The 25,402-nt window shown below is 45.8% G+C and overlaps 1 protein-coding gene across 3 annotated transcripts in view; it reads left to right on the top strand.

Moving 5' to 3' along the window:
* Positions 1–25,402, top strand: part of abcc10 (ATP-binding cassette, sub-family C (CFTR/MRP), member 10) — a 235,541-nt gene that overhangs the window by 128,594 nt on the left and 81,545 nt on the right. For all 3 annotated transcript variants that reach the window (XR_013576686.1, XM_078542808.1, XM_078542807.1), the window contains 2 exons: positions 8,360–8,557; positions 24,902–25,025. Coding sequence is in view for 2 of the 3 variants with exons in the window: in XM_078542808.1 (XP_078398934.1) it covers positions 8,360–8,557; positions 24,902–25,025 (322 nt within the window). In the remaining variant the exon portion in view is untranslated. The remainder of the gene's footprint in view (positions 1–8,359; positions 8,558–24,901; positions 25,026–25,402) is intronic.

Below are 25,402 nucleotides of genomic sequence, written 5' to 3'. Positions count from 1 at the left end.
CTTTTATGTTAAATCCCTCTCCTAATAAAGGATAACATTCGATTAGCTTTCTTAATTACTTGCTATACCTGCATACTAACTTTTTGTGACTCATTTACTAGAATACCTAGATCTCTGTGCACCACAGAATTATGCAGCCGTTCTCCATTTAAGTCATACTCTGCTTTTTTGTTCTTCCTGCCAAAGTGAACAACTTCACATTTTCCCATATTAAATTCCATTTGCCACATCTTTACCCACCCACTCAACCTATCTATATCCATCTGCAACCTCCTCATGTCCTCTTCACAACATACTTACCTACCTAACTTTGTGTCATCTGCAAATTTAGCTACCATGTCTTCGCTCCCCTCATCTAAGTCATTGATGTAAATTGTAACAAGTTGAGGCCCCAGCACAGACCCCTGTGGGACTTCACTCATCACACCCTACCAATCAGTAAAAGACCCATTTATGCATACTCTCTGCTTTCTGCCAACCAGCCAATCTTCTATCCATGCAAATATGTTACCCCCTACACCATGCGCTTTTATTTTCCATAATAATCTTTGATGTGGCACATGATCAAATGCCTTCTGGAAATCCAAGTACAGTACGTCTACAGGCTTCCCTTTATCCACTACGCATGTTACTCCTTCAAAAAACTCCAATAAATTGGTTAAACATGATTTCCCTTTCACAAAACCATGCTGACTCTTCCCGATTGCCTTGAGCTCTTCTAGGTGCCCAGCTATAACTTCCTTAATGATTGATTCTAATAACTTCCCCACGACAGATGTCAAGCTAACGCTTATACTTTCCTGTTTTCTGCCTCCCTCCCTTCTTGAATAGAGGGGTTATATTTGCTACTTTCCAATCTGATGGAAACTTTCCAGAATCTAGAGAATTTTGGAAAATTAGCACCAGTGCATTGTCTACCACATTAGCCACCTCTTTTAAGACCCTAGGATGTAATCCATCAGGACCTGGAGCTCCATCAATTTGCTCAGTACCATTTCCCTGGTGATTTCAATTTCACCAAGCTCTTCAAGTTCCTCTCTCCCTTTCACCTCCTGATTTGCAGCTATTACTGGAATGCTTTTTGTATTCTCTATAGTGAACACAGCAGCAAAATATTTATTCATTTCTTCCACCATTTTGTTATCATCTACTATTAATTCCCCACTCTCAGTATCTGGAGGACCAACACCCACTACTTTTTTTCCTTTTTAAATACATGTAAAAACTCTTGCTATCTATTTTTACATTTCTAGCTAGCTTCCTCTCATCCTCTAATTTCTTTCTCCTGATTAACCTTTTAGTCATTCTCTGCTGTTCTTTATATTCTGTCCAATCACCTGTCCTGCGCACTCATCTTTTTGGAGTTGTATGCCTTTTCCTTAAGTTTGATGCTTTCCGTAACTTCTTTGGTCAACCATGGGTGGTGGGTCCTCCCCTTAGAATTTTTCTTTATAATAGGAATGTACTTATTCTGAATACTCTGAAATATCGTTTTAAACGTTTTCCACTACTTCTCTATTGATCTGTCCTCTAGCCTAGTTTCCCAGTTCACTTCAGCTAGCGAAGCTTTCATCCCCACATAGTTCCCCTTATGTTTAAGATGTTAGTCCTAGACCCATTCTTTCAAACCAAATGTAAAATCCAATCATATTGTGGTCACTGCTACCTAGGGGTGCCCTTACTCTGAGGTCATTAATTAATCCTGTCATGTTACACAATACCAAATCTAATATAACCTGCTCTCTGGTTGCTTCCAGAACATGCTGTTCTAAGAAACTATCTCGAAAGCATTCTAAGAACTCCTCATCCAGGCTACTGCTGCCAATCTGATTTTCCCAGTTTATGTGTGGATTAAATTCACCCATGATTATTGCTGTCCCTTTATCACAAACACACAATATTTTCTCTTGAATACTTTGTCCTACACTTTGGCTACTGTTTGGGGGCCTGTAGACCACTCCCACTCATGACTTTTCCTACTATTCCTCATCTCCACCCAAACCAATTCTACATTCTGATCTCCCGAACCAAGGTCATCTCTAACTAGTGCACCAACGCCCTCTTGTACTATCCCTCCACCTTTACCTAGCTTCTTATTTAATCTCACAGCTGCAACATAACACCTGTCCTGCCATTCTAACTTGTTACTTAGTTAATTTACTTTAATTACTTTCTTCCTATGTATGCTACAATTTACTGTGTTTATTGAATGCTAGTACCACTGACAGCTAAAGGTTATATGCTTCTTAACTACAAAGGTATGTGTTTAGATTTGTTTAAATTACTTTATTTTTATTGCTTTTTTATCTTTATTGTTTTATTTTAATTTTAGAGTTTTCAAATTTTGGTATATTATTTTAAAGTTTTTGGTCTTTATAAATCTACCTGAACTCGCCTGTCCTAAGCTGGTTTCTCACACACTGTCCCTTAGACTGAGCACTTACCGGCCAATCAACTTACTAACTTCCTGTGACGTCACAGTTGCTTTTTTTCTTTTTCCCAGACTGCAGCCTCACAGCAGCTGAAACAGTGAAACAGCTGCTCAGCTCCCAATGCCTCCTGCAGGTCCTCTCCGCTCTGCTCTGACTAACACCAAGGTAGCCAAGGTACCCAAACTGAAGTCCCGCCGCCCAACCTCCCGATCTACATTGATAGGCGCTGCTCAGATCCGCTGCTCACTCGAATCCCTGGTCTGTATTCATAGACGCTCCTCAGCACCGTTCCTCAATTGAATCCTTGTTCTGCATTCATAGGCGCTCCTCAGCTCCGCTCCTCAATCAAATCCCTGGTCTGTATTCATAGGCGCCCCTCAGCTCTGTTCCTCACTCGAATCCTTGGACTGTATTGATTGGCGCTCCTCAGCTCCGCTCCTCACTCGAATCCTTGGTCTGCATTAAAAGGCGGTCCTCAACTCAGCTCCTCACTGGAACCCCCGATCTGTATTTATAGGCGCTCCTCAGCTCCGCTCCTCACTCGAATCCCTGGTCTGTATTTATAGGCGCCCCTCAGCTCCGCTCCTCACTCGAATCCTCAATCTGTATTTATGGGAGCTCCTCAGCTCCGCTCCTCCCTTGAATCCCCGGTCTGTATTCACAGGTGCTCCTCAGCTCCGCTCCTCACTCGAACCCCCGGCCTGTATTTATGGGTGCTCTTCAGCTCTGCTCCTGACTCAAATCCCCGGTCTGTGTTTATAGGCGCTCCTCAACTCTGCTTCTCACTCGAATCCCCGGTCTGTATTCATAGGTGCTCCTCAGCTCCGCTCCTCACTCGAATCCCCGGTCTGTATTCATAGGCACTCCTCAGCTCCGCTTCTCACTCGAATCCTCAATCTGTATATATGGGCACTCTTCAGCTCTGCTCTTCACTAGAACCCCCGGCCTGTATTTATAGGCGCTCCTCACTCGAACCCCCGGCCTGTATTTATAGGCGCTCCTCACTCGAACCCCCTGCCTGTATTTATAGGCGCTCCTCACTCGAACCCCCGGCCTGTATTTATAGGCGCTCCTCACTCGAACCCCCGGCCTGTATTTATAGGCGCTCCTCACTCGAACCCCCGGCCTGTATTTATAGGCGCTCCTCACTCGAATCCCCAGTCTGTATTTATAGGCGCTCCTCACTCTGCTCCTCACTCGAATCCCCAGTCTGTATTTATAGGTGCCCTTGAGCTCCACTCCTCACTCGACTCCCTGTTGTGCATTCATAGGCACTCCTCAACTCTGCTCCTCACTCAACTCCCCGGTCTGTATTCATAGGCGCTCCTCAGCTCCGCTCCTCACTCGAATCCCCAGTCTGTATTTATGGGCGCTCCTCAGCTCCGCTCCTCACTCAAATCCCCGGTCTGTATTTATAGGCGCTTCTCACTTGAATCCCTGGTCTGTATTTATTGGCGCTCCTCAGCTCTGCTCCTCACTCGAATCCTCAGTCTGTATTTATAGGCGCTCCTCACTCTGCTCCTCACTCGAACCCCCGGTTTGTATTTATAGGCACTCCTCACTCGAATCCCCGGTCTGTATTTATAGGTGCCCTTCAGCTCCACTCCTCACTCGAATCCCCAGTCTGTATTCACAGGCGCACCTCTGCTTCGCTCCTCACTGGAACCCCCAGCCTATATTTGTAGGCTCTCCTCAGCTCTGCTCGATTCCTTGGCCTGTATTTATCGGCGCTTCTCAGTCCTGCTCCTCACTCAAATCCCTGGCCTCTATTTTTAAGCGCCCTTCAGCTCTGCTCCTCACTCGAATCTCCAGTCTGTATTTATAGGTGCTCCTCAGCTCCACTCCTCACTTGAATCCCCGGCCTGTACTTATGGGGGCTCTTCAGCTCTGCTCTTCACTCGAACCCCTGGCCTGTATTTGTAGGTCTCCTTAGCTCCGTTCCTCACTCGAATCTCTGGTCTGCATTTATAGGTGCTCCTCAGCTCCACTCCTCACTCGAATCCCCGGCCTGTACTTATGGGCGCTCTTCAGCTCTGCTCTTCACTCGAACCCTTGGCCTGTATTTGCAGGCTCTCCTTAGCTCCATTCCTCACTCGAATCCCAGGTCTGTATTCATAGGTGCTCCTCAGCTCTGTTCCTCACTCAAATCCCTGATTCTTCTTTGCAGGCGCTCCTCAGCTCCACTCCTCACTCGAATCTCCGGTCTTTATAGGTGCTCCTCAGCTCCGCGCCTCACTTGAATCCCCAGACTGTATTGATTGGCGCGCCTCACCTCCCCATCTCACTCGATTCTCTGGTCTGTATTTATAGGCGCTCCTTAGCTCCCCCCACCTCTTTATTACATTTTCCTCATTTACAGTCTGCAGATGCCTCCCCTGACAATGACCATCCCATCTGCAACCCAGTACCAAGTCAGCCACGCCCAGGACCACCGTGTGTGAAGCCCTGCACACCATGCTATGCACAACCCCCATTGAGCAGACAAGCCTTGCCTAGAACCAAGACATGTGTGCCATACAGAATCCAGTAGCATGCTCTGCAAAGCCTCAGAATGGCCTTTAATCTCTCACCCGGACAACGTGGTCCACAGAGCCCCAGGATGGTCTTTAATCTCTCACTCTGACAATGTGCTCCACAGAGCCCCAGGACGGTCTTTAATCTCTCACCCTGACAATGTGGTTCACAGAGCCCCAGAATGGCCTTTAATCTCTCACCCGGACAATGTGGTCCACAGAGCCCCAGGACGGTCTTTAATCTCTCACCCTGACAATGTGGTCCACAGAGCCCCAGGATGGTCTTTAATCTCTCACTCTGACAATGTGCTCCACAGAGCCCCAGGACGGTCTTTAATCTCTCACCCTGACAATGTGGTTCACAGAGCCCCAGAATGGCCTTTAATCTCTCACCCTGACAATGTGGTCCACAGAGCCCCAGGATGGTCTTTAATCTCTCACCCTGACAATGTGGTCCACAGAGCCCCAGGATGGTCTTTAATCTCTTGCCCTGACAGTGTGGTCCACAGAGCCCCAGAACGGTCTTTAATCTCTCACCCGGACAACGTGGTCCAAAGAGCCCCAGGATGGTCTTTAATCTCTCACCCGGACAACGTGGTCCAAAGAGCCCCTGGATGGTCTTTAATCTCTCCCCCTGACAATGTGGTCCTCAGAGCCACAGGATGGTCTTTATTCTCTCACTCTGATCATTTGACCTCAGTCCTATTTGACATTCATCCCCCCTGTTTCCTTCAGCACTCACTCCCCCCACTCCTGTGCTCCGACCCCCCCCCCCGAGTTATATGACTCGGTGTACCCCTTCCCTCTTGTGCAACAGTAATCACCCCCCTTCCCCCCCAGTCTTGAGGCGTGCACCCACTCCCTCTCCCTCCCGAGTCTGTGTGTTTCCCTTCCATGTTGTGCTCCAGCTCTCCCAACCCCATTCATCGTCTTGCCTGACATCCCTCCCTCATGGTGGATGCCACCATTCCAATGGTGACCTCGACACACTGGCATGTTGGTGCCACGACATCAGACAGAATATGGACGGACTCCTCCATCCTACGTTCTAATCTGCTGATGCCTTCAGACCCCTCTGCCTGTCTTTGGAGCTCCAACATTTCTAAGGGCCGATTCCAGAGGCTTGTCATTGGACTCGGACTCAGCAGGAGCCTGGCTTCCAGTGGCCCTTGGAGTGTCGGTGACTTTGGTGATCACTGCCTCCGCCTGCTGTGGACCCAAATCTGTGACCCCGAGCCAGTTCTAGAACTCCATCCCATCGAGGTGTGTCTCTCTGTGCCGGTGGAGGGTGCAGGTGAACACAGTGATGGCTCTACATTCATTGGGTCCTCAGGATCCTCATCTGAGGTGGTGTGGGGTTGGGGCTGATGGGATGGCTGGCAGTGTCTCTCCTTTTCTTGCTGGTAGCTGTAAGGGAAGAGATTAATAGTGATTGGCTGGATAGTCACCTACATTAAAGAGCAATCACAGTTTTGGAGGGTGGACAAAGACTAGTCGGTGCGGCCACATTGGCTTGTTGGGAGACGCCGACCTCTGCTTCGGCACAGGAATGGTGCCTGTCCTCACCAGCCAGCTCTGCTGCCTGCTTCTTCAAGGGGGTTATTGGCCTGAGCTCCAGTGCTACCCTCTTGCCTGGGATCTCTCCAAACAGTTGTGGGTGATCTTGTCCTGAGTAAAGACAGGTGGGCAAACTGCGAGCAGAATGTGCCAAAGCAGATGATAAGGATGCCTATCTGCTGTGTGTGTTGAGTGAGCCATTGTAAGGGGTGAAGACGTGGCTTGTGCAGGATGTGACAAGGGATAAAGATGCCAAAGTATGTGTGAGAGTCAGTAGTGATATCCCTGTGCTGGCAGTGTGTGAGACTCCTGTAGACTGTAACCCTGTGAACTCCTGATGACCTTGTGGGAGTGTGAGTTGAGAGTGAGGAGAAGGTTGACTTACCCTGGAGGAACGGTTATGAACATATGAATTCGGAGCAGAGTAGGCCACTCGGCCTATCGAGCTGCTCCATCATTTAATAAGATCATGGCTGATCTGATTGTAACCTCAACTCCACATTCCCACCTACCCACAATAACCTTTCACTCCCTCGCTTATCTAGAATCTATCTACCTCTGCCTTAAAAATATTCAAAGACTCTACTTCCACCACCTTTTCAGGAGGGTTCCAAAGCCTCACGACCCTCTGAGAGAACAAATTTCACCTCATCTCAGTTTTAAATGGGCGACCCCTTATTTTTAAACAGTGACCCCTAGTTCTAGATTCTCCCACAAGAGAAAACATCCTTTCCACATCCACCCTGTCAAGACCCCTCAGGATCTTATATTTTTCAATAAAGTCACCTCCGACTCTAAACTCCAGCGGATACAAGCCTCGCCTGTCCAACCTTTCCTCATAAAACAACCCACCCATCCCAGGTATTAGGCTGGTAAACCTTATCTGAACTGCTGCAAACACATTTATATCCTTCCTTAAACAAGGAGACCAATACCGTACACAGTACTCCAGATGTGGTCTCACCAATGCCCTGTATAATTGAAGCATAACCTCCCTACTTTTATATTCAAACCTCCTCACAATAAATGATAACATTCTATGAGCTTTCCTAATTTCCTAATCCTAAACCTGCATTATAGACTTCTCGTGATGAGATCATTCATCCTTTTACTGCACTGGAGAGTGGTCCTCTTCTGTGCATCGCAGGCTCTGACTGCCCTAGCGACCTCCTACCAAGCATTTGTGGTGAGGTTGGTGGACCTTCAGCTCCCAGCACGGCAGTAAAGTACCCCCCACCGGTCCTCAGCTGTCTGCAGGAGTGTCACCAGTCCCTTGTCACTGAAGTTCAGCGCACAAGGTTTGTCTCTTCTGGGGGCTATGCTGGTGTTTGCCATGACAAGCCCTGGGCTGCACAGAGTGAATGTGTACATGGGTGCTGTTTAAATATGGCGCCTGGAAATATGACCCAATGAAGTTAACGGTGGGGCAGATGAATCCCAGCCTGCCTGCCATGAACTGCCCGGCCTTTCCCACCTGCCTTAACCCTTAGTCTTCGGAGCAGAAAATTCCACCATTTAACTCTGTTTCTCTCTCCACAGATTCTGCCAAATCTGTTGAGTGTTTCCAAGGTTTTCTGTTTTTATTTCAGATTTACAGCATCTGCAGTATTTTGCTTATTGCTCTCTCCTTCTCCTCCCCCAGACGCAGCCTAGGTTGGGCTGAAAACTGACCAATGAAATTTAAACTACAAGAACAATGTGCAACACAACGTATATGACAGAGAAGGGATTTTTTTGGAGGTGACAGCGGGATGGAGAATGTGACTTGCTTGGATTTTGATCTCTGATTAGTATTTGAGATGCACAATGTATTTTTTCACTACTAACACTCACCATGTCTGTACTCTTTAAACTCAGCTGTGGCAAAGAGCCCTCAGGAGGAGGAGGAGGAGGAGAAAGACAAGCCAGTTGAACAAGACCTCAGCGTGGTCAACGTTGGGTCTGAGGAGGGGAAGAAGGTCGGAGTTGTGGCACTGAAAGTGTATAAGTCATACTGGCTGTCAGTTGGCAAATGGCTGGCATTTTCCGTGCTTGTCTCTCTGTTCCTGATGCAAGGTAAAGGATTTTGTGGAGCCGTTTTGAGGGAAGTGCAATTGGGAAAGTGCAATGGAACAGGCGATGTTCATTCCTGCATATTTCCAGCATTTTCTGTTGGTATTTGAAACACCAATTTACTTGTACTTTCAGTTTAGTACACTATATTCATTACTCATGATGTGGTCTCCTCAACACTGGTGAGACTAATCGCAGGTTGGGTGACTGCTTAGTGGAACACCAAGGTTCAGTTTACAAGTGTGGTCCTGAGCTTCTAGTGGCCTGTCATTATAATTCTCCACCTTGCTCCTAATCTGGCCCCTTTGTTTTTGGCCTCCAATGTGTTCCAAATTTTTTCATGCATTCAAAGGATGTGGGCTTAACTGGCTAGGCCAACATTCATTGCCCATCCATAATTGCCCTTGAGAAGGCAATTCTGAGCTGCCTTCTTAAACCGCTGCAGTCCATGTGGTATAGATACACTCACAGTGCTGTTAGGAAGGGAGTTCCAGGATTTTGACATCGCGACAGTGAGGGAATGGCAATATACTTCCAAGTCAGGAAGGTGAGTGGCTTGGAGGGAAACTTCCAGGTGGTGGTGTTCCCATGCGTCTGCTACCCTTGTCCTTCTAGATAGTAGTGGTCAGGGGTTTGGAAGGTGCTGATTAAGGAGCCTTGGTGAATTCCTGCAGTGCATCTTGTAGATGGTACACACTGCTGCTGCTACTGTGCGTTAGAGGTGGAGGGAGTGAATGTTTGTGGATGGGGTGCCCAATCTAAGCTTTTTGTCTTGCACTCATCAGGACACTTGCAAGAATACCAATATAAGGGGAAAACAACAATTTATACTTTACGTGAGGAGAGTTCTGATTGGTTGGCAAGTGGCGTTGCCACAGGTGAGGTATAGAGGGACATCACTAATTTAAGTCATGCCCTACACTGCGCTTGGCCTGAGATGCACAAATTTCTTTCATTTTCTGATTTGATCTGTTTATCATGCTATATTGCTTCAATCAATGACCGCACCATAAACAGTACTCATCTGAAACATGGCCACACCATAAACTCACATAAGTGGAAGCAGTTTGGCAACACAATTAATGATCCCACTAAACACGTAACAAATCTCCCTGACCATGTACTCCCAGAAAGCGAGGAGTTTGTTCTTCTGCATGGTTTCAATTCTGGTGTGCCTACATCCCAAATCAGAAGTCAGATGTTTTTTTTTCTTCATTCACGAGATGTGGACTTCGATGGCTGGGTCAGCATTTGACAAGGTGCCGCACAGGAGACTGCTCAGAAAGATAAGAGCCCATGGTGTTAGAGGCAAGGTACTAGCATGGATAGAAGATTGGCTGTCTGGCAGGAGGCAGAGAGTGGGGATAAGGGGGTCCTTCTCAGGATGGCGGCCGGTGACTAGTGGAGTTCCGCAGGGGTCAGTGTTGGGACCACAACTTTTCACTTTATAATGATCTAGATGAAGGAACTGAGGGCATCCTGGCAGATGATACAAAGATAGGTGGAGGTACAGGTAGTATTGAGGAGGCGGGGAGGCTGCAGAAGGATTTGGACAGGTTAGGAGAATGGGCAAAGAGGTGGCAGATGGAATGCAATGTGGGGAAGTGTGAGGTCATGCACTTTGATAGGAAGAATAGAGGCATGGACTATTTTCTAAATGGGGAGAGAATTCAGAAATCTGGAGTGCAAAGGGACTTGGGAGTCCTAGTCCAGGATTCACTTAAAGTTAACTTGCAGGTTGAGTTGGTAGTTAGGAAGGCAAATGCAATGTTGGCATTTATTTCGAGAGGACTAGAATATAAAAGCAGGGATGTGCTGCTGAGGCTTTATAAGGCTTTGGTCAGACCACATTTAGAATATTGTGAGCAATTTTGGGCCCCGTATCTCAGGAAGGATGTGCTGGCCCTGGAGAGGGTCCAGAGGAGGTTCACGAGAACGATCCCAGGAATGAAAGGCTTAACATATGAGGAACGTTTGAGGACTCTGGGTCTATACTCGATGGAGTTTAGAAGGATGAGGGGGGATGTGATTGAAACTTACAGAATACTGAAAGGCCTGGATAGAGTGGACGTGGGGAAGATGTTTCCATTAGGAGAGACTAGGACCCGAGGGCACAACCTCAGAGTAAAGAGAAGACCCTATAGAACAGAGATGAGGAGAAACTTCTTTAGCCAGAGAGTGGTGAATCTATGGAATTCATTGCCACAGAAGGCTGTGGAGGCCAGGTCATTGAGTATTTTTAAGACCGAGATAGGTTCTTGATTGGTAAGGGGATCAAAGGTTATGGGGAGAAGGCGGGAGAATGGGGTTGAGAAACTTAGCCATGATTGAATGGTGGAGCAGACTCGTTGGGCCGAATGGCCTAATTTCTGCTCCCATGTCTTATAGTATCTGAGGAGTCACGAATGGTGCTGAACTTGTGCAATCAGCAGCGAACATCCCCACTTCTGACCTTATGATGGAAGGAAGGCCGTTGATGAAGCAGCTGAAGATGGTTGGGCTGAGGACACTACCCTGAGGAACTGCTGAAGTCCTGGAGCTGAGATGATTGCCAACAATCACAACCATCTTCTTTTGTGCTAGGTGTGACTCCAACTAATGGAGAGTTTTCCCTCTAATTCCCATAACTCCAGTTTTGCGTGGGCTCCTTGATGCCACAGTTGGTCAAATGCGACCTTGATGTTAAGGGCAGTCACTCTCACCTCACCTCGGGAGTTCAGCTCTTTGGCCATGTTTGAACCAAGGCTGTAATGAGGTCAGGAGCTGAGCAACCCTGGCAGAACCCAAACTGAGAGTCAGTGAGCAGGTTATTGCTAAGCAAGTGCCATTTGATAGCACTGTTGATGACCCCTTCCATTACTTTACTGCTGATCGAGAGTAGACTGATGAGGCAGTAATTGGCTGGGTTAGATTTGTCCTGCTTTTTGTGCACAGGACATACCTGGGCAACTTTGCACAAAACTGGTAGATGTCAGTGTTGTAATTCTTTTGGGTCACAACCAATTAAACTAATTTAACAAAATCAGGTACAAAGTAAAAGGCAGTCCTTTAAAGGGAAACTGCAAAAACAAAAGACAAAATTCAAAGGAAACTTACAAACATCAAACCAAAATGTGATCAAAGGGGTCAATAAAACACCCCAGTCCCCGCGGTGCCCACCGAGCATGGAAGGCCTCGATGGTGCCGGTGGACACTGTGTGCTCCCTCTCCAGGGACACCCAGCCGCAAACGTAGCCACGGAAGAGAGACAGACATCGGGTTGGACAACCCCCTTGAAAACCCCCCCCTTTGCCTGGACCAACTTGGCTTGGCCAGGAGGAGTTTCACTAGGAGGTCCTCCTGCCTCCCCGTCCCTCTCCGCCCCGGGTGTCCGTAGATCAGGAGCACGGGCGCTGTACTTGCGCAGTTTGGCTAGAGTGTGGCAAGCTCTGGAGTCTTCAGTACGATTGCTGGAACATTGTCAGGGCCCAAGTATCCAGTGCCTTCAGCCGTTTCTTGATATCACATGGAGTAAATTGAATTGGATGAAGACTGACATCTGTGATGCTTGGGACCTCCAGAGGAGGCCGAGATGGATCATCACTCCTGGCTAAGGACGTTAACAAATGCTTCAAGCCTTATCTTTTGCACTGATATGCTGGGCTTCCCCCTCATTGAGGATGGGGATATTTGTGGAACCTCCTCCCGCATTGAGTTGTTTAATTGTCCACCACCATTCACGACTGGATGTGGCAGGACTGCAGAGCTTAGATCTGATCTGTTGGTTGTGGGATTGCTTAGCCCTATCTATCACCTGCTGCTTATGCTGTTTGGCACGCAAGTAGTCCTGTGTTATAGCTTCACCAGGTTGACACCTCATTTTTAGGTATGTCTGGTGCTGCTTCTGGCATGCGTTCCTGCACTCTTCATTGAACTAGGATTGATCCCCTGCTTTGATGGTAATGTTAGAGTGGGGGATCTGCATCCGCGGCAATCAGGTTGGTGAGGATGAGGTCAGATATGTTTTTCCCTCTTGTTGATTCCCTCACCACCTGCTGCAGACCCAGTCTAGCAGCCACATTCTTTTGGACTCGGCCAGCTCGGTCAGTAGTGATGCTACCAAGCCACTCTTGGTGATGGACTTTGAAATCCCCACCCAGAGTACATTCTGCACCCTTGCCACCCTCAGTGCTTCCTCCAAGTGATGTTCAACATGGAGGAGCACTGATTCATCAGCTGAGTGGGGGGGGGGGGGCGGCTGGGATGTGGTAATCAGCAGATTTCCTTGTCCATGTTTAACCTGATGCCATGAGACTTCATGGGGTCCGGAGTCGTTGTTAAGGGCTCCCAGGGCAACTACCTCCCGACTGTATACCACTGTGCTGCCAACTCTGCTGGGCCTGTCCTGCCAGTGGGACAGGACATACCGAGGGATGGTGATGGTGGAGCCTGGGACATTATCTGTAAGGTATGATTCCATGAGGATAACTATGTCAGGTTGCTTGACTCGTCTGTGAGACAGCTCTCCCAATTTTGGCAGATGTTAGTACGGAGGACTTTGCAGAGATTGATAGGGCTGCGATTGCTGTTGTCATTTCGGTGTCTAGGTCGATGCCGGGTGGTCCCAATTTCCTTCCTTTTTTGAGACTTTGTAGCGGTTTGATACAACTGAGTGGCTTGCTGGGCCATTTCAGAGGGTATTGAAGAGTCAACCATCTTGCTGTGGGTCTGGAGTCATGTGTAGGCCAGACCAGGTAAGGATGGCAGATTGCTTTCCCTAAAGAACATTAGTGAACCACATGGGTTTTTACAACAATCAACGATGGTTTCATGGCCATGATGGTCATCGTCGTCATTGGACTTTTAATTCCAGATTTTTATTGAATTTAAATTCCACCATCTGCCTTGGCGGAGTTCGACCTGGGTCCCCAGAGCATTTCTAGTCCAGCGACAAGATCAATACGCCATCGCCATAATGGGGCTACTACCACCTTTAGAGATTTTAAAGGTTAAATTGAAATATGTATTTACAAAAGAAGAACAAACATAAACACACACAAGATTATAGTTACACAGTTATGACAGTTCCAAAAATTCCTACTTAACTCCCAACTACACAGCCCCTTTAAGGGAACAGTCCAAATAGATCCCAAATTTATAAAGTCATCCAGAAAATTTACCACAAGCACCCACTGGATAATGGATTTCTGAAGGCATTAAACACAACTTTGGATCCTGAAACAGCAAACTTCTTCAGGGTAGCTAGAGGCTTTTTCTCCACCAGTCTGTTTCACACAGTCGCCTTTCAGGATCTCACACAGCTACACCTCTCACAGCCTTCCATCCTTCTTTAAATATATTTCTCCCTTTTTAATCTGTAAATCTCATTGTTTCAACTTGACGTTGGGAATTATTTTTCCCAGAATATAAAAATCTTTCATGTTATCATTATGGCCAGTAATTTTGGGAAAAATAAGTGAAATCACTTTGCCTTACCTTGCCAGTTGTAAACATTTTCCATTCCTCTTTGAAAATCAAACACTTCTCAACTTACCTAAAAATGCAAATTTCATTTATACCGTATCTGCTGACCTCACCTAGCTTTACTCATTTCCATTTCAAAAGCCTGCTTTACACCTCACTTCTTTGATAATTGAAACCTTGCAGTTGAATCGTCTCTAGTTTAATTAAATTAGCCACGCACACACACACACAAACGTATAAGCTTGCGTTAACATATCCCACATCAGAAGATCAGAGGGACCTTGGTGTGCATATCCACAGATCCCTGAAGGTAGCAGGGCAGATAGATAAGGTGGTTAAGAAGGCATATGGGATACTTGCCTTTATTAGCCGAGGCATAGAATACAAGAGAAGGGAGGTTATGTTGGAACTGTATAAAACGCTGGTTAGGCCACAACTGGAATACTGCATGCAGTTCTGGTCACCACATTATAGAAAGGATGTGATTGCACTGGAGAGGGTGTGGAGGAGATTTACAAGGATGCTGCCTGGGCTGGAGGGTCTGAGCTTGCAAAAGATTGGACAGGCTGGTGTTGTTTTCCTTGGAGCAACGAATGTTGAGAGGGGACCTAATAGAGGTGTATAAGGTTATGAGGGGCATAGATAGGGTGGATGGAAGGCACTTTTTCCGTTAGTAGAGGGGTGAATAACCAGGGGGCATAGATTTAAGGTAAAAGGCAGAAGGCTAAGGGGAGAGTTGAGGAGAAATGTTTTCACCCAGAGGATGGTGGGAGTCTCGAACTCACTGCCTGAAAGGGTGGTTGAGTCAGAAACTCCTATAACATTTAAGAAGCATTTAGATATTCACTTGCGTTGCCATAGCCCCAGAACTATGGGCCAAGCGCTGGAAAATGGGATGAGTGTAGTCAGATCTTTGTTGACCGACGCAGACACGATGGGCCGAATGGCCTCCTGTGCTGTAAATGTCTATGAATCTATGAGTCTAATATTAGGAAAATATGATAGCTTCTTGACAGCTCCTCTACTCCAACTATCCCCCCACAAATTCCCCCTGAAGACGCCGAATCCTTGAAAGTGCATCTCGCTGACTGAACACACACATATTGCAGGATTCTGAACTTCCTGTCTGACTTTCATATGCAGCGTGAATGTCTTCCAGCATTGCAAGGCTTTAAGGCCAACCCGGACATCAGTAAACTTGACAAAGGGAGCGAAATCGTCATCCTTAACAAGCGTGACTATATCAACAAAATGCACACCATTCTTAATGACAATCTAAATTTGTATCCATTGGACCTGCCACTCAGTATGACTGGACAGCCTTGCTCAAAAGTAGGCTAAAAAAACACTTGCTGGACTTGTATAAGAACGATGAGCTGCCACATGATATATATGACAGGGTTTGTCCTCACGGTTTGCAACGTCCTTGTTTGTATGGGCTGCCCAAGACTCACAAAGCGATGTCCGTTTATGCCCCATCTTATCTATGACCGGTTCTGCACATCATGAATTGGCCAAATGGTTGGGCGAATTGTTACAACTAGTTTTGAGCAAGTTTTCCACATACACAGTGAAGGACTCCTTCACATTTGTGAAGGCCGTACAGAACTTGTATATCGATAGCAGCACTGTGTCCATGTGCTCATTTGACATTGCTAGCCAATTCACCAATGTTCCACTTAAGGAACCATAGATATTTGTGCTGCAGCACAATATCATGGCGATCTAGATCCGCCACCATTGTGCGAATCAGTATTCATTGACCTTATGAACTCAGCAACTCTCACAGTTGAGTTCAGTTTTAATGAAACCATGTATGCCCATATATATGGTGTTGCCATGGGATCCCCTCTAGGCCCAGCTCTCGCAAATATTGTTGGATTCCATGAGAAACATGCCTTCGATGGACTGACACCTAACCTCCTACGCTCACATATTTCTGATATGTGCATGATATGTTTGCTATATTTAAATTCGCAGCTGCATGTAACAATTTCCTTAAATGTCCTAATCAGAATCACAGAGCGCAGAAGAGGCCCTTCGGCCCATCGAGTCTGCACCGACACGTGAGAAACACCTGACCTTCCTACCTAATCCCATTTACCAGCACTTGGCCCATAGCCTTGAATGTTATGACGTGCTAAGTGCTCATCCAGGTACTTTTTAAAGGATGTGAGGCAACCTGCCTCCGCCACCCTCCCAGGCAGCGCATTGCAGACCGTCACCACCCTCTGGGTACAAATGTTTTTCCTCACGTCCACCCCGAAACCTCCTGCCCCTCACCTTGAACTTATGCCCCCTTGTGACTGACCTATCAACTTAGGGGAACAGCTGCTCCCTATCCACCCTGTCCATGCCCTTCGTAATCTTGTACACCTCGATCAGGTCGCCCCTCAGTCTTCTCTGCTCCAACGAAAACTACACAAGTCTATCCAACCTCTCTTCATAACTTAAATGTTTCATCCCAGGCAACATCCTGGTGAATCTCCTCTGCACCCCCTCCAGTGCAATCACATCCTTCCTATAATGTGGCGACCAGAACTGCACACAGTACTCCAGCTGTGGCCTCAGCAAGGTTCTATACAACTCCAACATGACCTCCTTACTTTTGTAATCTATGCCTCAATTGATAAAGGCAAGTGTTCCATTTGCCTTTTTCACCTCCCCACTAAAATGCCCCTCCTCCTTCAGAGATCTATGGACACACACGCCAAGGTCCCTTTGTTCCTCAGAACTTCCTAGTGTAATGCCGTTCATTGAATACTTCCTTGTCAAATTACTCCTTCCAAAGTGTATCACCTCACACTTTTCAGGGTTAAATTCCATCTTCCACTTATCTGCCCATTTAACCATCCCGTCTATACCTTCCTGTAGCCCAAGACACTCAACCTCACTGTTAACCACCCAGCCAATCTTTTTGTCATCCGCAAACTTACTAATCCTACTCCCCACATAGTCATCTATGTCGTTTATATAAATGACAAATAATAGGGGACCCAGCACAGATCCCTGTGGTGTGCCACTGGACACGGGCTTCCAGTCACTAAAGCATCCTTCTGACATTACCCTCTGTCTCCTACAACTAAGCCAATTTTGAATCCACCTTATCAAATTACCCTGTATCCCATGTGCATTTGCCTTCTTTATAAGTCTCCCATGTGGGACCTTGTCAAAGGCTTTGTTGAAATCCATATAAACTGCATCAACTGCACTATGCTCATCGACACACCTGGTCACCTCCTCAAAAAATTCAAATTTGTTAGGCATGACCTCCCTCTGACAAAGCCATGCTGACTATCCCTGATCAAACCTTGCTTCTCCAAGTGGAGATAGATTCTCTCCTTCAGAATTTTCTCCAATAGTTTCCCTACCACTGACGTGAGACTCACTGGCCTGTAGTTCCCTTGCTTATCTCTACAACCCTTCTTAAATAGCGGAACCACAATAGCTGTTCTCTAATCCTCTGGCACCTCCCCCGTGGCCAGAGAGGAATTAATAATTTGGGTCAGAGTCCCTGCGATCTCCTCCCTTGCCTCCCTTAGCAGTCTGGGACACAAATCATCTGGACCTGGATATTTGTCCACTTTTAAGCCTGCCAACACCTCCAATACCTTGTCACTCCTTATATCTCCATCCTGTGCTCGAATTCAGTTTTGAAATGGAGCAATCACATGAACTCCCTTTCCTTGATGTACTAGTTGAGAAATCTGCTGGGGATTCTCTACCATTGTCTACCGCAAGCCCACCTTCACTGGTTAATATAGGCATTGGAATTCTTACAGTTCCATGCGCTGTAAGATTGGTCTCATTGGCAACCTTGTAAATTGGGCCAAAGCCATTTGTTCTCCATGCAAGCTAAATGCTGAAATAGGGCACATCAAACCCATCTTGTGGGATAATGGCCACAGTGATCAGATCATTTCACGCTGTATATCACACAAGCTCATGAACGGGCCTTAGGCCGTCACTTTCGGCCCTGAAAAATGCCCAGTCTCCCTCAGATTACCCTGGAAGGGTAAAGTATCTCAAAAATTTGAGCAACAGGTGAAGCTAGCTGTTTCATGCTGCTACTATGCAGTGGCAATATGAGTGGTATTCACCACTAAGCGGACGCTGCCGTCAAGCCAAAAAGTTCTGCCTATCACACAAATGAATAATATAGTATATGAATTTCAGTGCCAGTGTGATGTGAGGTATATAGGCCGTATGTCCCAAAGACTGGCAAATCGTATCAAACAGCATGTCCCAGCCGCTGTTCGCAGTGGGCAGGGTACACACCATCCCCAACCAGCCTGTGCTTGCAAAGCTCAAAACAGTGTCCAAAATTAGATGTGATTCTGCGTTTGGACAATGTTTGCTAAATAATCATCAGCATGCTAAGAATTACGCTGACAACGAATTTAAGATTTTCAGTTGGGCTCGCAGTGTGGCGCATTTGGTTGTACTGGAAGCTACATATATTAATACAGAGGCCCTGTTCCTTGCAGACAGATAGAACATGTACATACATTATGCCTGTTTCAACTAAACACAATAAGTGACAGTCATTCGCTGACTCATTGGTCAAGGCATTGCCCTGAGGAATCAGGGCCGAGCTGCCTAGTTTAACAATGCTTCAGACAATGCTTGGCAGTTAACTGTCTGTCACCATCAGTGGTGCATTCTTTATGGCAACGGCACTTGTCGACCAATCAGCACTCTCTTCACTTACAGTATAAATTGTTGTTTTCCCCTTATTTTTATCCTTGTGTGTGTCCTGATGAAAAGCGTTGGGGATGTGATGGCGTAATGGTATTGTCACTGGGCTAGTAATCCAGAGACCCAGGGTAATGCTCTGGGGACCTGGGTTCGAATCTCGCCACGGTAGATGGTGGAATTTGAATTCAATAAAAATCTGGAGTTAAACATTTAATGATGACCATGAAATCCGCAGCTACTTGTCGATTGTTGTAAAAACCCACCTGGTTCACTCATGTCCTTACCTAGCCTGGCCTATATGTGACTTCAGAGCCACAGCAATGTGGTTGACTCTTTAAAGTAATCTCTAAACAAGGGCAATTAGGGATGGGCAATAAATGCTGGCCTAACCAGTGATGCCCACATCCCATGAATGTCTTTTTATAGCAATACTCAAATTCTGTTCTCCCAAATCCTGTACGACCAAACGACCATCTGAATCTTCTTCAGAATGAACCCTTTTTAAAGTGTGTGTTCAGCAATTGTGCATCTTTGTTATATTATGTACCCACACAATGGGCTCAGGAAAATTCAGCTCACGGACACATTGTTTCTATAAGTATGTAAATAGGAAGAGATTAATGTAAGTAAATGCGGGCCCATTAGAGGCAGAGACCTGTGTAACTTTAACAGGAAATAAGGAAAGGACAGAGACGTTAAACAAGTACTTTGTACCTTTCTTCACAGTGGAAGACATGAAAAAAAAATCCAGAAATAATGGGGAACCAAGAGTCTAGTGAGAATGAGGAACTTAAAGAAATCAGTATAGTTAAGGAAACAGTTCTGGAGAAATTAGTGGGATTAAGTGGTGACATTTTCCCTGAACCTATCCTGAATTCTAGGGTATTATAAGAGTTGGATACAGATAAAGTGGATGTATTTGTTTCAATCTTCCAGAATGCCTTAAATTGTAAAACAGTTTGGAAGGATTGAAAGCCAATATAGCCCACTATTTAAGAAGAGAGAAAACAAGGAACAACAGGCCAGTTAGCCTGACATAGTATGCAAGATGCCGGAATCTATTGTTAGGGATGTGACAACAGAGCAATATTTTATTTATTTTTTTACGGGATGTGGGTGTTGCTGACTAGGCCAGAATTTGCTACCTCTCCCTAATTGCCCTTGAGAAGGTGGTGGTGAGCTGCCTTTTTGAACTGCTGCAGTCCATGTGGTGTCGGTACACCCACAGTGCTGTTAGGAAGGTGAGTGACTTGGAGAGGAACTTCTAATTGGTGGTAGTCCCATCTATCTGCTTCCCTTGTCCTTCTAGATGATAGTGGTTGTGGATTTGGAAGGTGCTGTCGAAGGAGCCATGGTGAATTCCTGCAGTGCATCTTGTAAATGGTACACACTGCTGCTACTGTGCGTCATTGGTGGAGGGAGTGAATGTTTGTGGATGGGGTGCCAATCAAGCGGACTGTTTTGTCCTGGATGATGTCAAGCTTCTTGAGTGTTGTGGGAGCTGCACTCATCCAGGCAAGTGGGGAGTATTCCATCACACTCCTGACTTGTGCCTTGTAGATGGTAGACAGGCTTTGGGGAGTCAGGAGATGGATTACTCATCGCACAATTCCTAACCTCTGACCTGCCCTTGTAGCTACAGTATTTATATGGCTAGTGCAGTTCAGTTTCTGGTCAATGGTAACCCCCAGAATGTTGATATTGGGGGATTCAGTGATGGTAATGCCATTGAAAATCAAGGGGTGATTGTTGGATTCTCTCTTGTTGGAGATGGTCATTGCCTGGCACTTACGTGGCAATGGGCTAACCAAGCTTCCATACAATTGAAGCAAGACTTCACTACTCCTGTACTCAAGTCCTCTTGTGATAAAGGTTAACATTCCATTTGCCTTCCTAATTGCCTGTTGCACCTGCACCTTAGCTTTCAATAACTTTTGGAGAAGGACACCCAGTTCCCTTTGTACATCTACACTTTATTAGGATTTAGGAAAAACTCTGCACATCTGTTCCTTCTACAAAAGTGGATAACCTCATATTTTTCCACATTAGATTTCATCTGCCATGTTCTTACCCACTCACTAAGTCTGTCCAAATCCTCCTGTAGCTGCTTTACACCTTCCTCACAACATACATTCCCGCCTAGCTTTGTATCATCCGTGAACTTGGAAATGTTACATTTGGTCCCCACTTCCAAATCATTGATATATAGTGTGAACAGCTGGGGCCCAAGTACTGATCCTTGCGGTACCCCACTAGTCACAGCCTGCCAATGTGAGAATGACCCATTTATTCCTACTCTCTGTTTGCTGCCTGTTAGCCAATCCTTAATCCATGCCAGCATATTGCCTCCTATCCCCTGTGCTTTTATTTTGCTAATCAACCTCCTGTGGAGGACTTTATCAAAAGCCTTCTGAAAATCCAAGTATACTGTGTCCATCGACTCTCCTTTATCAATTTTGTTCGTAACATCCTCAAAAAACTCCAACAAGTTCGTCATGATTTTCCATTTACAAATCCATGCCGAGTATGCCCAATCAGATCATGATTATCCAAGTATCTATTGATCGTACCCTTTATAATAGATTCTAGCATTTTCCCTACTGCTGATATAAAGCTAATAGGCCTGTAGTTCCCTGTTTTCTCTCTCCTTCCCTTCTTAAATAGTAGGGTGACATTTGGCTACTTTCCAATTTTCAGGAACCAATCCAGAATCTATAGAATTTTGGAAAATGATCGCCAATGCATCCACTACCCCTATAGCAACCTCTTTCAACACTCTGGGTTGCAGAATATCAGGTCCCGGGAATTTATCAGCTTTCAGTCCCATTAATTTCTCCAATACAACCTTCTTACTTATACTAATTTCTTTCAACTTTTTCTCCCTAGTCCCTTGGATCTCTAAGTATGGGAGATTTCCTGTATCTTCCATAGTGAAAACAGACACAAAGTAATCATGTCACTTCTCTGCCATTTCTCTATTCCCCATTATGAATTCTCCTGACACTGCCTGTAAAGGACCCACATTTGTCTCAGCCAAACGCTTCCTTTTTATATACCGAGAGATGCTTTTACAGTCTGTTTTATGTTTTTTGCTGGATTGCATTCATATTCTTTTCTCCCTTTTTTTTGCCAATTTTTTGGTCTTCCTTTGCTGTATTTTAAAAACCTCCCAATCCTCAGGTTTACTACTGCTTCTGGCAACTTTATAAACCTTTCCTTTTCATCTTTTAAGCTTATACAATCCTTAACTTACTTTGTCAGCCACGGTTGACTGACTTTTCTGGGCTTTTGCACCTTAAAGAAATGTATAGGTGCTGTAAGCTATGTAATAGTTCTTTGAAGACTAGACATTGCCTATTTCCAGTCATACCTTTTAATGTATTTTCCCAATCCACCTCAGCCAATTTGTCCCTCATACCTTTATAATTTCCTTTATTCAACTTTAAAACCCTTGATTCAGAGTGAACTACCTCACTTTCAAACATAATGTAAAATTCTATCATATAGTGGTGGTTACTCATCCCTAAAGGATTAATTAATTAGCTCTTTTTCATTACATAATACTAGATCTAAAATAGCCTGTCCACAAGTCAGTTCCTCAACATACTGCCCTAGAAAACCATCCCTAACACACTCCAGAAACTCGTCTTCCACAGCACTAGTGCTTAATTGGTTTACCCAGTCTATATGCAGATTGAAGTCACCCCATAATTTCTGTACTGCCCATGCTACATGCTTCTCTCATCTCCTGATCAATACCATGCCCCAAATTACAGCTACTGTTTGGTGGCCGATAAACAACTCCAATCAATGTCTGCTGCCCTTTGCTGTTTCTTAGCTTCACCCAAACAGATTCCACACATTGTTCTTCCAACCTGAGATCCTCCCTTACTAATGCACTGATCCCATCCCTTATTATCAGCGCAACTCCACCTCCTTTCCCTTCTTGTCTGTCCTTTCTAAACATCGAATACCCTTGAATATTCAGTTCCCAGTCTCGGTCACCATGCAGCCATATTTCCGTAATGGCAATTATGTCATACCCATCTGCCTCTATTTGTGCCTTTAGATTATTTTACCTTATTGCAAATGCTGCGTGCATTCAGGTAAGAGTACCCTTTGACATCATTCCGCATTCGAAGCATACTCAATGCTCTGCTTTGTTTCTCCTGCCTTCTTGTCTCACTACTAGTTCCTGTTACTAACTTTCAATTTGGGCCACCCCTCAGGTTCTCACCCCCCTGACAAACTAGTTTAAACCCACCCCAACAGCACTAGCAAATCTCCCTGCGAGTGTATCAGTCCCAGTTGTGTTAAGATGTAACCCGTGCAGCTTGTACACCATCATTCATGGCTGGATGTGGCAGGACTGCAGACCTTAGATCTGATCTTTTGGATGTGGAATCATTTAGCTCTATCTATTGCACATTGCTTCCACTGTTTGACTTGCCTGTCCTGTGTTGTACAGCTTCACCAAGTTTACACCTCACTTTTTGGGCATTCTTGGTGCTGCTTCTGGCATGTTCTCCTAGACTTCTCTTTGAAGCAGGATTGAATTCTCTAGCTTTATGGTAATGGTAGAGTGGGGGATATGCCAGACCATGAGGTGAGATTGTGGTTGAGTAAATTCTGTTGCTGCTGATGGTCCTCATGGATGTCCGGTTTTGAGTTGCTAAATCTTTTCAAAATCTATCCCATTTAGCACGGTGATAGTGCCACAAAACGGATGGAGGGTATCCTCGATATGAAGATGGGATTTCATCTCCACAAGGACTGTGCAGCGTCACTCTGGCCGATATTGTCATGGGCCAATGCATCTGTGACTGGTAGATTGGTGAGGACTAAGTTATGCAGGATTTTCCCTCTTGTTGGTTCCCTCAGCACCTTCCACTGACTAAGTCTAGCAGCTATGTTCTTTAGGACTCTGCCAGCTCATTCATTAGTGGTGCGACCAAGCCACTCTTGGTGATGGACATTGAAGTCCTCCACCCAGAGTACATTCTGTGCCCTTGCCACCCTCAGTGCTTCCTACAAGTGGTGTTCAACAAGGAGGAGCACTGATTCATCAGCTGAGGTGGGGGGGGAGCGGTATGTGGTAATCAGCAGGAGGTTTCCTTGCCCATGTTTGACCTGATGCCATGAGACTTAATGGGGTCCAGAGCTGATGTTAAGGATTCCCAGGGCAACTCCCTCCCGACTGTATACCACTGTGCCGCCACCTCTGCTGGGCCTGACCTGCCAGTGGGACAGGACATACCCAGGGATGGTGATGGTGGAGTCTGAGACATTATCTGTACGGTGTGATTCTGTGAGGATGACTCTCAGGCTGTTGCTTGACTTGTCTGTGATACAGCTCTCCCAAATTTGGCACTAGCCCTTAGATGTTAATAAGTAGATTTTGCAGGGTCAACAGGAGCTGGATTTGCTGTTGTCGTTTCTGGTGCCTATGTTGATGCCGGGTGGTCCATCTGGTTTCATTCCTTTTTGACTTTGTAATGATTTGATACAACTGAGTGGCTTGCTAGGCCATTTCAGAGGGCATTTAAGAGTCAACCACATTGCTGTGGGTCTGGAGTCACATGTAGGCCTGACCGGCTAAGGATGGCAGATTTCCTTCCCTAAAGGACATTAGTGAGCCAGATGGGTTTTTACAACAATTGACAATAATTTCATCGTCACCATTGCTGACACCAGCTTTTAATTCAAGCTGAATTAATTAATTGAATTTAAATTGCACCAACTGCCATGGTGGGTGGGATTTGAACCCGTGTCCCCAGAGCATTAGCCCAAGCCTCTGGTTTACTAGTCCAGTGACATTACTGCTATAACACTGCCTTCTCTTATTAAAAATCATAATATGATTAAGCAAAGTCAATATGGATTTATGAAAAGCAAGTCAAGTTTGACAAATCGGAGATTTTTGAGGATATAAATAGTCCGATGAATGTCATGTGGTTCGCTATTCAAAAAGCATTTCCCAAGATGCCCCACAAAATATTGGGTGGATTGCCACATGTTTATAATGCATACTAAGTTTTGAGAATATATCCTACCTAGGATACTATACTACAGCCAAGTTCAGCATATGCAGGATTACATCACCTTACTGGTGCTGTACAGCATGCAAAAATCCTATTCGTCTAAGATATTTAAAGGTGCAATGTCTCAGATTTCCTATTTTCACAGCATCCCGTAATTTGTCTGACTGGTGGCTCTCATACTGGGTCTCCCAAGAGGGACACAAGAATTATACTGGACAAAGCATACATCATACATCACTCTATAGGCGTCAATTAATGCACTTCATTCGGTAAGTACCTTTGCGACAATAGGATGTGTAATGTTTTGTTAAATGTAGTATCGATAATTCACAGTTCAGAGTGGCAGGAATTGGATTATTACAAAGTGGGGAATTTATCCTCAGTGTGGGAAACCAGGTCAGGATTGTTCCCTCCCGACGTTCATGGCGGGCTGATGGCGGGTCAGGCGTCCTGCTGAAGCTCGGAGAGAACCCACTTCCCATCTCATGCATGCTCATTAAAACCCCAAAGACCGGAATCGTGCGCCCCTGTCAAATCCTTGCCCCACCAGTGGGAATTTATGCCGTTCAGTAACCTGACTGGACATTTGTGGCGTGCACCTGGCGAGGGAGAATTTACCTGGAGTCGAAGCTGGCCACAGGTATGG

The sequence above is a fragment of the Cetorhinus maximus genome, chromosome 5, assembly GCF_964194155.1.
Source record: "Cetorhinus maximus chromosome 5, sCetMax3.hap1.1, whole genome shotgun sequence".
Taxonomy (NCBI): domain Eukaryota; kingdom Metazoa; phylum Chordata; class Chondrichthyes; order Lamniformes; family Cetorhinidae; genus Cetorhinus; species Cetorhinus maximus.
Note: the sequence above shows the minus strand (reverse complement) of the source record. Positions and strands in the feature narration are given on the sequence as shown.